The 16290-nt window shown below is 26.4% G+C and overlaps 2 protein-coding genes across 6 annotated transcripts in view; one reads left to right on the plus strand and one right to left on the minus strand.

Annotated features, from left to right (window-relative positions):
- Window positions 1–9690, plus strand: part of LOC126902840 (uncharacterized) — a 44183-nt gene extending 34493 nt beyond the window's left edge. For both annotated transcript variants that reach the window (XM_050680497.1, XM_050680498.1), the window contains exon 3: window positions 9301–9690. In XM_050680497.1, coding sequence (XP_050536454.1) covers window positions 9301–9413 — 113 coding nt within the window. In that variant the 3' untranslated portion in view covers window positions 9414–9690. The remainder of the gene's footprint in view (window positions 1–9300) is intronic.
- Window positions 6620–16290, minus strand: part of LOC126902844 (uncharacterized) — a 56308-nt gene continuing 46637 nt past the window's right edge. Inside the window, exon 3 of one of the 4 annotated variants that reach the window (XM_050680507.1) lies at window positions 6620–7273. In XM_050680507.1, coding sequence (XP_050536464.1) covers window positions 6678–7273 — 596 coding nt within the window. In that variant the 3' untranslated portion in view covers window positions 6620–6677. The remainder of the gene's footprint in view (window positions 7274–16290) is intronic. The other 3 variants (XM_050680508.1, XM_050680505.1, XM_050680506.1) reach the window with 3 other exon arrangements.

Here is a 16290-nt window from a genome sequence, read left to right on the forward strand (position 1 = left end):
GTCTGTTACCACTTTTTCTCAGCTCTCACCGAACGGATTTTATTCAACGATACGTCAAAAGATCACAAATTGTATCTAGTCGAAGACATTACCCTTCAAAATAGAAAAAATTTCCCTCGTTCCCCGTAAATGGGGGGAAACCTCCAAAAAATTACAAATTTAAAAATCGCTAATTTTCGAAATTTTTTCAATTTTTTTTACTAAAAACTGCCGTAACATTTTTAAAAATGAACATATCAATATTATTTTTTAATTGTAGATGCGTGATGTCTTTACATATCATTTGGCATATTTTTTTATAAATCTGACTGTTTAATTGCCTACAGAGAGGGATTCAAAATGACAACTTTATTACAAAAAAATTGCTTTTTCAACTTAACTTTTGAAAGTGTTCCGGAAAGTCTGATACTTTTATATATATCTTAAATTAAAGTTATTGTAATGTACTTTATTATGAAAAAAAAAAATTCAGACTTTAGTTTGTCTTCATGGTGAAAATGGCTACCAAATGCTATTTTTGTGTGAAAATTCTCGATTTTACTTTTTACATTTTTAATTTTATAATGCTAAAATTTATTAAAAAGTGCATGGATTAACACAATTTTTTTATGAGAAATAATATTTATATCCCTTTTGCATTCCACATATTTTATCTTATTCAGGATATTAATAAGAAAATAGCAGATCATGTAGCTTTTGGAATAATCCACCAATTTTTTTTTTATATAGATGCTTGATGTCTTTACTTATCATTTAGTATATTTTTTTTGTAAATCTGACACTTAACCTGCCCACAGGGGGTGATTTAAAATGACAACTTTTTCACAAAAAATTTTCTTTTTCAACATAACTTTTGAAAATGTTCCGGAAGGTCTGACACTTTTATATATATCTTAAATTAAAGCTAATGTAATATACTTTAATTTGAAAAAAAAAAATTTGACCTCTGGACTTGTCTTCATGGCGAAAATGGCTACCGAATGCTATTTTCGTGTGAAAATTCTCGATTTTATTATTCATATTATATTTAACTTTATAATGCTATAACTTATTGAAAAGTTTATGGATCCACACAATTTTTTTATGAGAAATAATATTTTTTAATAAACCCTTTTTCATTCGACATACTTTATCTTAATCGAGATATTAATAAGGAACCAGCAGATCAAGTAGCTTTTGGAATAAAACACCAATTTTTTTAAAATTAAACACTATCTAAAGATTTGCATCGAAGCGTTTATTTTTGATAGTGATTTTAATCACTGTCAGATATCATTATACTTGACCCAACTATGCCACGTCACCACTGTGCCGCGACCCCTCTGTGCTGGGTTTTTTTTTTAACTCGGTCACCAGACTTCGGAAAAATATTTTACGACTTAAGGTTTGAAATTTTCATCAGACCCGCCCAATGAAATTCCTGAGATATGATAAAAAAATCAATTCAATCCGTTCATATTTCACTGTTTTACGAGCTTTTTTTTTTCCACGCGCATGGTTTTAATATGCGCATTGATTCATTTCTTCTCATACGTTTATTATGAACCTTAATTATATGGTGTAATATGTATTTTTATTAGTACAATATTTTGAATTTGCACATAGCACTATATTTTATCGAGGAATATTATATGTTATATATAAATTTCAAGACAGTTATAATTATATAAGTTCGTACTTTCATTATCAGAACAGTACATTATTAATAATCTTTTTTTTCTCATATATGTATGAGTCTATGAGTTTATCGTTTAAATTGGGATTCATCTTTGACAACTATGCTGTCCAACGTTAAATCGCAGTTACCAATATTTTTATAAAAATTAAATTTTTTATATAGTCCCACGTATAATAACCTGTTGAATTTTTTTTTAATTATTCTATAATATAAACATAATTATTATAATTAGAAAATTAATAATTTTTGTGTATACCAGGAGTGATTTAAGGGAGATATGGGCCCCCCTTGAACCAGCGCTATCAATATTTTTTTAGGTATCTTCTACTAAATAAGGACCTAATGTCTTTTTTTTCATCATTACTTTAATTTTTAGCAAAAAAATTCAATAACATGTTAAACAAAGAAAAAAATATTAAATACCCTCCTAAAATAATTTTTTAATAGGGAATACCTCATCAACAAACGTCAACCATATACCCAATATATTTTACTATATTCTCTTTTTAAATTTTCCTGATTTTAATAATAACATTTTTAATATATTTTTGTTACACTGATTCTGATGTAATATTTTTTCTGAAAAACACTTATCGTACCTGGCGTAGCTGGGTACCTTTACCGGAATCAGTGGCCTACTTATGATGACAGCCCGAAGAGGCTGTCACAAATTTAACCGTTACACAATTTCCAAATACTATTCTAACTAAACTATCAATAAATATGAGACATTATTGTATAAAAAGACATTAATTAGAGTGAAGTAATATAATTTCAAACGATTGGGGTAATTGTAAATGCAAAAGTTTTCATTTCGAACCTACACATAATAACACATATAAGGATCAAAAATTTTCAGTCTAAAATAAAATCTGCTAAATATTATAAGATAAAAAATGCATTTACAATTACCCCAATTGTTTAAATTTACTGCAATTTATCCTAATAAGGAAAAATTGAAGATTTGAAAACAAAAGCGTGGTTTTGTATAAAAAAAAATACAGTTAAAGAATCTAGACTAGCAATATTTAATTCAGATAATGCGGCTTGAATTATATTTTTAGATCAAATTATATTGTCAAGATGTAAGATGTGTTTGAATAACTCATAATTAACTTATAGACACGTATTGTCATTTTATTGATGTCTCTAATTTTTAACAAATTTTAGAACATGAATTATGAAACATTAAGCATTTGATTAATGTGAATATTATTATACGATATTTGTTATATATTTTAATATGTATTTTTATGTTTTTTATCATATGGATTATTTAATGTACTTGATTAGATGAAAAAAATCTGAAATGAATCTTAAAATTATATCCGTGATCTTTTATAAATCCACTTAAATACAAATATTTCTCGCTGCGATAAATACTGTATTCTTTTTAATTTTGTAATATTATTTAATATTGTCAAACAAAGTACGTCAATAGATTAATGTAACAAAAACAAATGCAAATAAAAAAAATAAAAATGAACAAAATATAATAAAATTGCATAAAAATATCTGTAAAAAAGAACCATGTTATAAAATAACAGTAAAATGTACCTAAAGTATATTTTTCTGAAAACAATTTTCATATTATAATGAATCTAGTTCTAGTAAAATTTGTTACCAAATTTTTTGGTAACATTTTGCTATATAAATCATTTCTAAAAAAAATGATTGTTAGTTTCTCCTGAATTCATAATGGATTTTTACAATTATATTCAAATTTTATTATACGCTCAATTGAGTAAATCTTTTTAACAACTTTGTTTTGATTGGTTCATTTAGTCAAAGTAAATCATTAAAATTAATTATGTTCTGAATATTTCGATTGGCAGAATCTTTTCAAACACCAATTATTTACTAGGAAATTAGTACTATAACTTCCATTTAAGTTTCCATTACGATAAAAATGCAAAAAAATATTGGGCTTTTCTGATAAATTTACAATAAATAGTAATTATAAAACTTTCTGATTGCATATTAATCTTAACGACACAATTTTTCAATTCTCATAAAATATTCTATTTAATGATGACAATTTCAAACTTGCCAATTGAGAAAATAGTTATGGTAACATATTCAATTTTTTTTACTGTAAACTTTCACAAAACTTTATCAACAATTTTTCATCAACTTTAAAGAACCAAAAAAATAGGTTAAAAATGAAAATTTGGACTGATTATTTTAAAAAAATTAAAAATCAAATCAGTAATAATTTGAAAACAAATTTTTTTTTCTTTTAATATCTAATTAGTAATAATATAAAAACAATGGGGTGGCGGCACAGTGGGGTCGTGGCATAGTTAGGTCCAGTATAGATGATATTTGACAGTGATTAAAATCACTATCATAAAAAACGCTTCGAAGCAAATCTGTAGATAGTGTTTAATTTAAAAAAAATTTTTGTTAGAATAGCATATTTTTGAATATGGTAGCCATTTGCGCATAGAAGATAGGTCGTCGGGACAAAATTTTTTTTTCATTTTATAGTACATAAAATAAGCTTTAATTTGATCTATGTTTAAAGGACACAGTACTTCCGGAACATTTTCAAAAATAAGGTTGAAAAAGTTATTTTTTGTAAAAAAGTTACTATTTTAAATCTCCCCAGTGAGCAGAATAAGTGTTAGATTTTCAAAAATTATATCAAATGAAAGGGAAATATCTAAGGTTTCAATACAAAAAAATATTTTTTTTATTTGTTCATTTTTGAAAAAGTTATGGAAGTTTTAAGTACAAAAAACATCCCAATAAAAGGTAATTTTTATCGCAAACATTACATTTTTTTTTAAATTTCGACAGCCATTTGCACATAGAAGATAAAGTGTCGGGACAAATTTTTTTTTTCATTTGATAGTATATAACATAACCTTTGATTTGATATATGTTTAAAGGACGCAGTATTTCCGGAACATTTTCAAAAGTTCAGTTGAAAAAGATTTATGTTTTTTACAATATTTCAAGTTTTGAACGCCCCCTATATAAGGGGAAATTGTCCAATTTTAATAAAAAGTATGTCAAATGAAAGATGTACTTATAATGTATTTAGAAAAAAAAAATTTGTGCTGATATATACATTTTTCAAAAAGTTATAGCATTTTTAAGTTGAAAATTTAAAATCGAAAATCGAAAATTTTAACACAAAAATAGTGTTTTTTTAACTACGGCAGCCGTTTAAATGTAGAAAAAAAAGTGTCGGGACAAATTTTTTTTTTTCATTTTGTAGTACATAAAATAAGCTTTAATTTGATATATGTTTAAAGGATGCAGTATTTCCGGAACATTTTCAAAAATTAAGTTGAAAAAGTTAATTTTTGTAAAAAAGTTGCTATTTTTAATCTCCCCCAATGAGCAGGTTAAGTGATAGATTTTCAAAAAAATAATATCAAATAAAAGGTCAATATCTAAGGTTTTAGTATAAAAAAAAATAATGTTGATTTGTTGATTTTTCAAAAAGTTATGGAAGTTTTAAGAAAAAAAAGTGAAAAAATTTCGAAAATTAGCGATTTTTAAATTTGTAATTTTTTTGGATATTTCCCCCATTTGCGGGGAACTAGAGAATTTTTAAGGGTAATATCTTCAACTAGATACGATTTGTGATCTTTTGACGTATTGACGAAAGAAATCGGTCCAGTGAGAGCTGAGAAAAAGTGGTAACAGACATAAAAAAAAAACACATCATAGTAAAATTAATACCTTCTCCGCTTCGCATCGAAGCTAATAGGAATTAATTTTTCTTTAAGTTTATCAACTAAATTCTTAAATTTCAACACTATTCACAGATTTGCATCGAAGCGTTTTTTATAATAGTAATTTTAATCACTATCAGGTATCAATTATATAAGTCTATAAAGGTAGAGTAGAAATATAATATCGACAAAATGCAACATATATATTAAATAAAAGTCTCTACTACGCCTTTTCACACTGTGTCACGACTCCACTGTGCTAGGTTTTTTTTATACACAATTAGATTTCATTTATTTCGATTCTGACATTGAATTGTTGAACCAAGAATAATATTAAATAAATAGAATCAGTTATAATGTATAATACACAATATATATTTACTATGGTATATATTTAACTAAGATAAGCAAACAATAAATTAAAAAAATTTAAAGTTGTTTTGGATCCTTGTATGGAAATAGATTTAATCATAGTTTATCACTTTTGTATTGTGTGGTTATTATTAAAGTGTCATCAGGTTTGAAATCAGAATTAATATCCCAATCCCAGTACTGATTATTGTCTAAAACAGCATAATTTAGTTTTGATTTCATTAATTCCCGACAATTTAAGAATTGTTTTCTATGTGTTTTGAAGTGTGACTGACTCTTTTTATCAGTACCAAAAATCATACACGTTATATTCCTAATACAGTCAAGAGGTAGAGTAGAAATATAATACTGTTTAAATGCAACATAAACATTTTTAAAAAGTTGTTTAAAATTATCTAAACTATAGAAAAATTGTGGTACATTAATTTTAATATTAAACAAACTAAAGTTTTCTGAATTATCTATATTTTTAGACATAACTGAAATTCTATCCCAATATTCAATTTGTTTGTATCAAATTGAATATTGGAATAGATTTAAACCTTGTTTAGCACTTTTGTATTGCAAGGCCATTAGTACAGTTTCATAAAATATGAGAATTGTTTTCATTGTTTTTTGTGATATGACTTTACCAGTACCAAAAATCATACACGTATATTTGAAACACAGTCAAGAGGTAGAGTAGATATATAATACTGTTTAAATGCATCAGAAAAATTATTTAAAAGTTTTTTAAAATTACTTAAAATCAAAGTAAGTGTTGAAACATGAATTTTAATATTAAAACCAGTGTGTGAATATATATATATTGGTGTGTAAACCTTAAAAACTAATATAATAAATAATTAACTTAACATTTTATGACTAATATAAAAATAATATTTTCAATAAATAATATTAAAATAATATTTACAATTATTCTTTGTTTATACACAAAATTAATTTTTTTTTGGTTCGTTGTACGGAAATAGATTTATTCCTACTTTATCATTTTTGTATTGTGTAGTCATTAATACAGTGTCATCAGGTTTGTTATCAGAAGTAATATCCCATTCCCAGTTCTCAATATTGTCTAATACAGCATAATTTAGTTTTGATTTCATTAATTCCCGACAATTTAAAAATTGTTCTCTAAGTTTTTGAACGAATGCATTATTCCCATTAATAATATTAAACATATTCACCTTGAGATTTATAACACAATCAAGAGGTAGAGTAGATATATGATATCGTCTAAATGCAGCATATATATTAAATAATAGTTGATAAGTATTTTTTACAATCGAGTGAAGTACTAAAATATTTGGTTTAATATTAAACAAACTAAAGTTTTCTGAATAATCTATATTTTTAGACATAACTGAAATTCTATCCCAATATTCAATTTGATACAAACAAAATCTGTCTACAAATGTTAAACCAACGCTTTCAATAACATTCAGATAGTGAGTATAACATTGTATAATATTAGTATTGTTTTTAATACACGGTCGAATGATATCTCCTAATTTTTTACCAACTGTACCGTTAATAGGTACAGGAACTTCTATTTCATTTTTTTGCGTCCATGTCCAAGGTTTTTTACATTTCCTTGGATTGAATAATTCAGTCGACACAACATCGGGATCGTCTAATATAGTATTTTTATTGTAAGGCGTAGGACAACGAGCTATATACCTGTGTAATATTCTTGTTTTTGTAATTTCAACTGTATAAATGCAGGATATTCTCTGATGAGTATATTCAAATCGTTAATAGTTATAGATGTTTGATTTTCAGTGTACTGACTAAATTCATCAGTTGTATAAACAGTTATAACATTAAAAATTATTATTTTAAATAAAATAATACATATTTTGCTATAATATATCATTTTTACCCGTTTCAGTAAAATTATTCAAACAATAGTTAACCAATTAGAAATTATAAAATAAAATCAGNTGATCAAAGAAAAAATTAAAATATTCAATTTTTGTAAGGTTTTAGACGTTATTCGTTAATAACGTAAAGTATTTGATGAGATTCGTTTACTTCACTTTTTAAAACTAATAAATTTTTTTTGAAAATTAAAATTCATACCTCTCAAGTGATTCATTTTTTGTTTAAGTATAATGTTGAATTTTTGAGATATATTTAAATCGTAATTACTTTATATTTATAATCGTGCAAGCGTCATATTTACTGGTTTACGCACTATTTTTATATATTAACGTAGTTAGAAAAAAATAATTGTTTGGCAAATTATCGTATTGAAATATTTTTATAACACAAGTAATATAATATATATGATAGTGAATAAAATAACTATAAAAAAAAAAATAACACTTCGATGCAAACCTTTAGATAGGGTATAATTTTAAAAAATTGGTTGATTATGATTATTTAGTGCGTAAACCATTAAATATGACGTTTGCACGATTATAAATATAAAGTAATTACGATTTAAATATATCTCAAAAATTCAACATTATACTTAAACAAATAATGAATCACTTGAGAGGTATGAATTTTAATTTTCAAAAAAAATTTATTAGTTTTAAAAAGTGAAGTAAACGAATCTCATCAAATACCTTACGTTATTAACGAATAACGTCTAAAACCTTACAAAAATTGAATATTTTAATTTTTTCTTTGATCAATTTGTTGTTTTTTTTTTTTGTAATAATTAATTGATTTAATAAAGTCTGAATAAGTTTATTTAACAGGTAAAAATGAACTATTATAGCAAAATACATACTATTTTACTGAGAGTAATATTTTTAAATGTTATAAGTGTTTATACAAATGATGAATTTAGTCAGTACACTGAAAATCAAACATCTATAACTATTAACGATTTGAATATACTCATCAGAGAATATCCTGCATTTATACAGTTGAAATTACAAAAACAAGAATATTACACAGGTATATAGCTCGTTGTCCTATGCCTTACAATAAAAATACTATATTAGACGATCCCGATGTTGTGTCGACTGAATTATTCAATCCAAGGAAATGTAAAAAACCTTGGACATGGACGCAAAAAAATGAAATAGATGTTCCTATATCTATTAACGGTACAGTTGGTAAACAATTAGGAGATATCATTCTACCGTGTATTAAAAACAATACTAATATTATACAATGTTATACTCACTATCTAAATGTAATCGAAAGCGTTGGTTTAACATTTGCAGATAGATATTGTTTGTTTGTGGTAGAAATTTGGGATAGAATTTTAGAATTTACTAAAAATATAGATTATTTAAGAAAATTTAGTTTGTTTAATATTAAACCAAATATTTCAGTACTTCACTCGATTGTAAAAAATACTTATCAACTATTATTTAATATATATGCTGCATTTAAACGATATCATATCGTTATCTACTATACCTTTTGAATGTATTATAAATCTCAAGGAGGATATGTTTAATATTATTAAACGGAATAATGCATACGTTCAAAAACTTAGAAAACAATATTTAAATTGTCGGGAATTAATGAAATCAAAACTAAATTATGCTGTATTAGACAATGTTGAGAACTGGGAATCGGATATTACTTCTGATAACAAACCTGATGACACTGTTCTAATGACCACGCAATACAAAAATGATAAACTAGGATTAAATCTATTCCCGTACAAGGATCCAAAACAACTTAAAATTTTTTTTTCATTTACTGTGTAAATAATGAATAATTTTAAGTATAGTTTATTTTGTTAAATGTTAAATATAAAAATATTACGACAGTGGCGATTGCAGTAATAAAAATTGTTGATTAAATAAAATAAAATTTAGATTAAACTAATTTTACTAGTTAATATCATATGAAACATTTCAAACTCGTATTTATTTATTTTATATTGGGAATGGGATATTACTTCTGATAACAAACCTGATAACACTGTATTAATGACTACACAATACAAAAATGATTAAGTAGGATTAAATCTATTTCCGTACAACGAACCAAAAAAAAATTAATTTTGTGTATAAACAAAGAATAATTGTAAATATTATTGTAATATTATTTTTATATTAGTCATAAAATGTTGAGTTAATTATTTATTATATTTGTTTTTAAGGATTACACACCAATATATATATATACATACTTACATATTTAAATACTACATAGATCACTGGTTTTACACGGGCAACGTCTTCTAACATCAGTGACTCTATTATAGCACTATACACTAACAGGTTAGTCATCTTTTGGAGTGGTATACTACATAAATGTAATCAATAAATAATTTTAAATATAGTTTATTTTGTTAAATATTAAATTTAAAAATATTACGATAGTGACGATTGTATCAATAAAAATGGATCATTATACAAAATCAAATTTAGATTAAACTATCTTTTTTTACTATTTCATATTATAGTATGATGCCATATTTTAAGTTCACTAAGAGGAAATACAAGATATTGTTACAGGTCCTCAGTGTACGATCAGCTGATGTCAATAGGATGGCAGATATCGAACCGGTTGACTGGTGGAGGTTATCAAATACACAACTATCAATACTTTACACCTAATGCACACATCGCTAACTGATAAGATTTAAATAAATAAACTAGTATAAATTCTGCAACATTTTAAGCTTCTAATTGTCTTAAGAATCCAAAAAACTTGAATCTAGGTTAAACATCGCTGAAACAAATAGTTCACCTTTTAATTCAGCAAATAACAACATCACACCTATTGCTTTACACTTCTTTGCTATGTTTAATGATATTAATATACCTATAACTATTGACACTAAATCAAATGTCAGTTGTATTACATATATAAATAGAAAACTTTTACAAATGGAGAGGGATCTCTCATTAACATTTCACCTCATTTAATAAACTCTGAACAGAATGATATCCGTAAAAAATAATTCAGAAGTAAATATCCTTCCAAATTTAAGTTAGTATTTTAACACAAAACCGCATAATTTTTTGTTACATTTCGTTCAGCACACGCCAGCTGTAACAGCTGATCTGAACGTAAACAATATCACACCGATATCCGAATGGGTTGAACAGATAGAAACAACGAGCTCGCACAACGCAATAGTTCCTACCTTTGAACAAGTCGTTTTATCAACCGCCGTAGTATCAGTACGAGACAATAATAATAAACTACAACCATGGCGTCTTTTATTAGATTCCGGTTCACAGAGTAATTTTATTTCCGAATCATTAATACAGGAATTAAAATTGAAAAAGAGAAAAATAGCTCATACAGTAATCGGTATAGGCGAAACTGTAAAAAATATATCCGCGTCGGTTAAAATACAGATTGAGTTGCGTGTAAATAATTTTTATTTAAATATAAGGTGTTTAATAGTACCCAAAGTAATTGGTAGTTTACCTACACGAAGGATAAGTGAAAATGTGCAGATGCCCGGTCATATAGTATTAGCAGATCCATATTGCAGAAATCCCCAAAAGGTTGACGTATTATTGGGGGCGGAACAATTTTATGAAGTTCTCGAAACTGACCGGTTAAAGATATTTGAAGGCAGACCGACGGCTCAAAAAACAAAGTTTGGCTGGGTGATTTCCGGGCCCATTCCGGAAAAGATTTACAATAACCTTAATACAAATAGTAAGAGTTGTCACGTGAGTGAAAAATGTGATAATTGTAGTAATCGACTAGAAGGATTGTTAACACAATTTTAGAAATTAGAAACGATAGAAAAGGAATACCCTTTTACTTTAGAAGAAAATAAATGTCAAGAAATATTTGATCATACAGTACCGAGTGATGAAACTGGCAGATTTATAGTAAAATTACTATTTCGTAATCAACTAACTGGTCTCGGTGGTTCTTATGAAATAGCCAAGCGTCGATTGTTATGTTTAGAAAAAAGATTTATGAGCAATGTAAAATTAAAAAATGAATATTCAAAATTTTTGTTTAAGGTAAAGACATTATAGCTGATAGGCTATTTGCACATAAATTATTAAATAATATGGTATATAATCTAGTCATCAGTATTAGAAGAATCAAAATTTATAATATGAATAACATATAAATAGATTTTCTTTTATGATCCTTTGTACTTACCGTGTATTATTACTTTATCAGGATGTTGATATTTAAATCATTATGTAAGTTATTAGCTTTTTCATAAATAAAAAAAAACCCAACATAGTGAGATCGTAGCATAGTGGTATCATTGGTGTACGCGCGGGAGGGGGGTGTCAAGGAGATAGACACCCCCCTTAAATGTTAAATTTGTTCAAACTTCAAATTATAAAACTAAGACTAAAAAAAAAAAAATGAAAATTTCCTGATAAACCATTATCATTATCAATCAGATATACACTGATTGTTTCATGCACATAGCATTACGGATATAGATACTATGGTTGCAAGGCGGCCTATATTAGATCAGAGAGTTGAGCGGCGCAGAATGTTCTTATCAAATTTAATATTTATGTAACACTCCAAAGCGTAAATTTGATTTTACAAAACACTTAAATAAGTTTAAGGAAGATAATTCTTGTTTGAGACAAAAAAAAAAAAATTAAAAAGACTGTGTCCTACTAGATGGTCTGAAAGATATGACTCAATTGATTTATATTATGATTATCAACCAGTCAATATATCATGTTTTGAAGAAATGATGTCATCGCCAAATACTGAAACGTCATCAAGATCAGCCCAGTTATTTTTAGCTATTCAAACATCAGAATTTAATGTAAGTCTTATTGTCATTCATAGAATATTTCAATATACAAAAACTCTTTGTTCATATTTACAATAAACTAACATAGATTTATCTCAAGCTTTATGTCATATTGACCTAGTAATTTATGAACTTCAAAAAATAAGAGAAAATTGTGATGATGAGTATCATAAGTATTTTGAAGAGCTTACAGAAAGGTCAAAGAAAATGGATTTTGAAATTACCATCCCAGAAAAGTTAAGCGACAAAAAAATGGATCAAATTATTCTACAGTAGACCCTGAACATTTTTTTAAAATTAGTAAATTCTTTCTATTTGTGGAAAGCTTAGTTCAACAATTAAAAGACCGATTTTTAAACCATAAAAATATTATAGCTGGATTTTGTTTTCTAATTTCCAATGAAAACTATGATAAACAAGGGGTCAAAGATTTAAATTAATTTTATTCAAATGATATTGATCAAGAAGTTTTTGAAGTGGAAGTAAAACTTTGGTGAACACATTTGCAAAAGTTAAGTGTACATGGTCTTCTAGATGCTCTTGATAAGTGCAATAAAGACCTCTTTCCAAATGTGTTCAAACTGCTTCAAATTTTTGCATCACTACCTTTTACATCGTGTGAACCAGAAAGAAGTTTTTCCACACTAAAAAGGATTAAGACCTATCTTCAAAATTCTATTGGCCAGTTAAGACTGAATGGTTTAGCAGCTTTTAATATTCATCGCGAAGTTGATGTTGAAATTGAGGAAGTAATCAAAGTATTGGCAAAACAAAACCGTCGTACTGACTTTATTTTATAACTAAATATTTTGTAATTTTTATTATACATTCATCAAATATATATATATATATTATTCATAAATGATTTATTTTATTTTATTTTATTAACTATTCTATCATAACATAGTTGGAGAAGATTTTTTATAGTGTTGAGCAAAAAACAAAAAAAAATTGGTAAATTTGTGTATATTATTATGATGTATGACACCCCCCTTAAAAAAATCCTGCGTACGACACTGAGTGGCATAGTTGAGTTCAATATAGATTTAATCTGACAGTGNGGGTCCAGTATAGATTTAATCTGACAGTGATTAAAATCACTATCATAAGAAACGCTTCGATGCAAATCTGTAGATAGTGTTTAATTCTAAGAAATTGGTAGATAATTATAAAAGCAACATTAACTATTTCCTTAATTATATACAGATTAGTAATTCTTAGATTCAAAAATATAATATAAAATTATATATTATATAATTGTTATATTGAATTGTTTTCAAATTATTATTGATATTGATTTTTAATATGTTAAAAGTAATAATTTTTAACCTTCTTTATTTCGTCCATTGAAGTGAAGGTTTATAATAAAAAAAAAATGAATTATTACCATAGCTTTTAGCTCAACTTGCAAGTTTGAAATTGACATTATTAAATAGAAAAAATTAAATTGTTAAGATTAATATGCAGTCTGGAAATTTTATAATTACTATTTACAGTAAATTTATCAGAAAAGTTCGATTTTTTTTACATTTTTATCGTAATAGATCATTTAAATAAAAATCATAGTAATCATTTCTAATTTACATTTGGTGTTTAAAAAGATTCTACAATGTTAATATTCAGAACCTAATTAATTTTAATGATTTACTTGTTATAATTCAAAAATAAGCAAAAATTAATAAAATGAAAATAAATATAATGACGGGGTCTTGGGTTTTTGTATATAATGAAACCTGATGTCGTGGTTCTATCGGGGTCGTATAGTTCGAGGATTTAGAATGACAAAGACAAGTAGATATAAAAATAATAACACAGTACCTCTAATTGAGGTTTAAAAAACTTTTGTCTGGTTAGTTTCTAATGTCCTAACTAAGAGGAAACGAAACGGCGAATGCAGTTCACGAATACCTCGTCAACGAGAGGGCAGAGCCAGTCCACGAATACCAGAGCCTAACTTATACAGAAGAAATCACGCTAGGTTTTTAAAACATCTTTAAGGCAACGAAACGGCAGAGCCAGTTCACGAATACCATATAACGTGATTATATATAATTTCTATAACCAACCAGTCAAAATTGACACTTTAAGATTTTAATTTGATAAATCATCTATTGCTTTGTCATCCTTTACTCAAACTTATTAACTCCAAATAATTGGGATAACATAAAATTACTTACTTCTTTTATTCTTGCAAATTTCTGTAAAATGATTTGATAAATATCTCGATATGTTTATATATGTTTAAAAGTATTGTTATAGTATGTATTTTAATAATACTTATTTTTAAAAAAGAACAAGTTATGTTTTACAGTAAAATCTTTATTTTAAAAAATCATAAGAGCGTGCACTTTTTTACATTATTATGACATCTTAATGAAAGAGGGGACAAAGACGCTAGCTGCTTAACAGTGCAGCCACTAATATATAACAAGTATTTAATTCGCACTTCGTCAAAAGAAAAATAATTAAAACAAGTTTTTAACACGCTTATATTAGTTTCACTTGTATGTTGTTTTTGTTTGTTGTTTGTCGTTTGTAAGTTTGTAACTCCACGCGGCACGTGTTATTATGTCGCGTATCCCGTCGTGTATGACCTTGAGACTATACNATATATATATATATACATATATATATTAATATTTATACGTATATACGTATATGTTAATATTCATTTATATATTCCTACAGCCGACGCCTCTGCTGCCGTATATGCCTCGTGTATAATGTTCCCCCCGCCCACAAAACACGGCTATACCTCATGCATGATACGTTTACGTACATAAGTCCCTTTACATGTATATATATATTCTAATTACTATTAAAACTTATATATTAATACGCTTTATTCTCAATAAAAGATATGTGGTGTATTCATTCCGATTACGGGGGATGATTCCCGTATCATTTTTCGTCACTAGCCGTTTCTTAGACTCCTNAAAAAGCACTGAAATCCTTTCAGACTCCGCAGAGTGAAGGAGAGAGAGAGTTCGCTTTCTCTGAATTGAAATAAGAATAAAAAGAAACAATTATCAGTCACAGCTCTGTGTTGTTGTCGGCTGACTTTTACGCGTTTTATTTATATATGAAAAAAATATAGTTTAAAAAAACTAAAAAACACGCTTTTAAAGCACATTGAACTAAAAAGTTCAAAATAATTTTTAAAATAGGCTTAAAACAATATTGAACGAAAAGTACTAGAATTATTGTGATAAAAGCGTCGGGCGCTCAATATACGAAAAATATGGCACGAAGCACCCACGCTTTTATCACAATAATTCTAGTACTTTTCGTTCAATATTGTTTTAAGCCTATTTTAAAAATTATTTTGAACTTTTTAGTTCAATGTGCTTTAAAAGCGTGTTTTTTAGTTTTTTTAAACTATATTTTTTTCATATATAAATAAAACGCGTAAAAGTCAGCCGACAACAACACAGAGCTGTGACTGATAATTGTTTCTTTTTATTCTTATTTCAATTCAGAGAAAGCGAACTCTCTCTCTCCTTCACTCTGCGGAGTCTGAAAGGATTTCAGTGCTTTTTATAGTAAAATAATAGTACCCCCAATCCAGGGATATTGTTGTCAGCGCTTTTAGTGATCTTTTTTAGTTTATTGTATTCAATTATACATTACATGATTATTATATTGAGATAACATATTTAACAATTGATAAATTGACTTATATATAAATAATAAGAAATTGTGTTGAACATCGTATTTGTTATGACAGACAAATTATTTGTTTGTCTAGAAGTTATTTCAAATACAGATTATACATTTTTCATTGATATTTTTAAGATGCGTAGTGCAAAGCTTCGAGCATATTACGACATACTTTAACTAAAAGAACCAATAAAAAAAAAAGTTTTAAGTTA

Source organism: Daktulosphaira vitifoliae, unplaced genomic scaffold (assembly GCF_025091365.1).
Source record: "Daktulosphaira vitifoliae isolate Bord-2020 unplaced genomic scaffold, ASM2509136v1 Scaffold_3, whole genome shotgun sequence".
In the NCBI taxonomy this organism is placed as follows: Eukaryota; Metazoa; Arthropoda; class Insecta; order Hemiptera; family Phylloxeridae; genus Daktulosphaira; species Daktulosphaira vitifoliae.